Here is a 2,863-nt window from a genome sequence, read left to right as displayed (position 1 = left end):
ATTGTTCAATTTTTCTCTGAATTGATCTATCGTCAATATAAAATGCGAACAATATACGATTTTCTTTTATATCACCGAGATAGCGTAATTATGTTCTCTCTTTCGGTATCTATAAATATTATAAAATAGTGTTTCTAACATGAATTTATAATTCTCTTAGCTATTGCTATTGTAAATTTTGTAATGTTATTAATAGTAATTGGCGTAATGATAATTGTGTTGTCACGATTTTTTGTGTCGCTTCACGTCGAGGAATTGTATGGGAAGCATATATAAAGCATATCTAGATTGATCTCTATTATCAATATCGTTCAAATGAAAGTCTTGAAAGTTTGCTTCTGACAGGAAACATTATGAAAGTTATCTATTATGCTGCGGTTGCGGCTCTGCGACTTGATCTTTATTGTGAATCGGTTGTGTCAATGTATTTTGAAACCACATCATCCAGTTGCTCAGATAATGGCCGTCCAATTGATTTTCAGGATTGTCCCTTATCTGCACATCGTTCAATTCTTGAAAATTGCGAACGGTTTGGAGTTCCGTAAAATTATTGTTCACCGAATGATCCCCATGCATCCTTACCTCCCTCTTTCTAAGGGCATCCTTTACTAACCTTTGCCTACGCTCCTCTTCTGTTTCGATGGCGGATCTTGTAAATCTCATTTCTCTGGCTCTCAGTGCATCCTTTCGCAGTCTTTCCTTCCTTTCCTCCTCTGTCTCTTTAGCGTACTGATTCAATCGGGCCTCTCGTCTCTTTGCTGACTCTTTATTCAATCTTTCTCTTCTCTGTTCTGGTGTTTCATTTGCATATAATGACAATCTCTTAATTCTCCTTCTCTCGGCCTCACGATCCAGTCGCTTTCTCTTATCTTCCGGCGTCTCGCTGTACATCCTGTATTCTCTTTTTCTTGCTGCTTCAGCATCGAGTCGTTTTCTCCGTTGCTCTGGCGTCTCGTAATACATTCTCATCTCGCGTCTCTTTGCCGCTTCCTTTGCCAACCTCTGCAAACGTTGTTCTTCGCTCTCTTGCTCGTATAATTTTTTCCGTTTCTCTCTCATACATTCAGCCTTTTTCTGCAATCTTTCCCTGTAATCTTGATGGTGTGCGGCGGACTTTAGCCTGACGTGTTTTTTTGATCTTCTAGATACTTTAGTCTTTTCCTGTTCAAGACTATCTTTATCATCCGTTAATTGGCTCTTACGTTTTGTTAACGCAATCACATCATTAGTGTAAACATCAATGGGAATTTGTATATTCTGTTTAGCATCCTTCAAGATCCTCAGTCGTATGTTGGTGTCGTTATTGCCATCACATAACCATTCTGCAGTATATAATGTGCCATGATCCTCATCATCTTCCTTTTTTATATTAATGTTGAGTCCATCCAAAAGTTCATTCGGTATCGTTACTGTAGATATATTATAATTTGTTGTTTGTATCTGTTCGTCATTCCGAATGAATACTTCCGTTGTATTTGGCTGTTTCTGAAACTCGATATTTATGGAATCAGAGTCCAAGGTATCTAAATAAATTGGATCAGTTAATACATTAGTAATAGCACCATTCTCGGTATGCTGTATGTTCTCTAAAGTTGGTTCTGAAGGATTTGATTCATTCGCCTCACTTTGGTCCTTGTCGATTGATTTCTCATTGTAGTTCTTGGTTTCTCTGATCTCGATAGCACAAAAATGTCCCGCTGACGTAATTATCTGGACTTCATTAAGATCTGCTTCAGATTCATCATTCTCCTGTTTATTGTATATTGAGAGTAAGTCTGTTGGTTGATTTCTTATTTGTATATCGTCTTCAGATATTTCCATGTCCCACAGGAGATCAAATAATGCGTTAAACGCTGAAATCACATGATATAAAATGTAAATAATTTGTTTGAAAATTATACGTGCATCGCAAAATATTAAATCTGATCGAAATTGTATTACAAAATCGACAATGTGCTTTGCTCTCTTGATGAATATTTTCTTTGTGAAAAACATATACTTTAGATTATAAATTCATTGCCAATTATTTCTTCAGTATACAATAATAAAATCGATATATATATACAATAATAAAATCGATATTTATATATATACATCTGTGTTTCTTACAATCAATTATTTTATAACAAATTTTTTTGTCTTTTGACGTATTTATTTGTCATTTCTGTGTAATTATTCTCAAAATTATTATATTGTAATATTATTTTTATGCACGTATTTTTCAGAATCAAAAATAGAATATCAAATGATATCAAAGTATTTCTGATAAAAAAAATAAACGAGAAGATTTTAGCGATGTCGTTTTCTTGCACGAATCGCCGACAAAATTATAATAATTAGATGCTAGAACCTATCGAAAATATTTCCATGCATACCTGCGTATCGTCTGCTTGACAGCTGATTCAAGATGGCAGCGTGGATGGCATTTCGGAGTCGTGCATTTCTGCAGTATCCGTCAATAGCACGTGCAACGCGATCATCATTCTTGCTCTAGCGTTACATACTAGATGCCGAAAATCATGTATAAACTCGACATATCATTGAACTGACCACGCGTCTTATTCAAAATTCATCCGAACGTCGAGCGCCACTCGTTCATCCACATCTTCGTCATTGCTAATGGCTAATGGCAACCAATCACTGTTGCCAGTTGGTCCGCATGATTATCCCTTAAATGTGTTTCATTTCCCTCTAAAAATCCCTAAAAATCTTCTACCAAAATCTCCTAAAATCCCCAAAACTTTCAAAATAGCTCCTGGGTATCGATCATGAAACTTTTTCCCTAGCGTGAATTGTGAAAAGTGAAAAATTTTGTGTGAACTTGTGAAAAATGAAAATGTTACATAAAATGTGAAATTTAATC

The 2,863-nt window shown here is 35.4% G+C and overlaps 1 protein-coding gene across 2 annotated transcripts; it reads right to left on the bottom strand.

Moving 5' to 3' along the window:
* Positions 1-219: 219 nt before the first annotated feature.
* On the bottom strand, positions 220-2,545 carry LOC108782499 (stress response protein nst1). 2 transcript variants are annotated; one of them, XM_018550783.1, is made up of 3 exons: positions 2,376-2,545; positions 614-1,853; positions 414-495 (listed from the first exon to the last, which is right to left on the bottom strand). In XM_018550783.1, the coding sequence occupies exons 2-3, from the start codon at positions 1,819-1,821 to the stop codon at positions 492-494; spliced, it is 1,212 nt and encodes a 403-aa protein (XP_018406285.1). In that variant the 5' UTR covers positions 1,822-1,853; positions 2,376-2,545; the 3' UTR covers positions 414-491. The 2 variants fall into 2 exon arrangements, with proteins under 2 accessions (XP_018406284.1, XP_018406285.1); XM_018550782.1 differs by having other exon boundaries at positions 220-1,853.
* Between the last annotated feature and the right edge of the window lie 318 nt (positions 2,546-2,863).

Source organism: Cyphomyrmex costatus, unplaced genomic scaffold (assembly GCF_001594065.2).
Source record: "Cyphomyrmex costatus isolate MS0001 unplaced genomic scaffold, Ccosl1.0 scaffold1290, whole genome shotgun sequence".
Taxonomy (NCBI): domain Eukaryota; kingdom Metazoa; phylum Arthropoda; class Insecta; order Hymenoptera; family Formicidae; genus Cyphomyrmex; species Cyphomyrmex costatus.
This window is presented reverse-complemented; position numbering and strand designations above follow the sequence as displayed.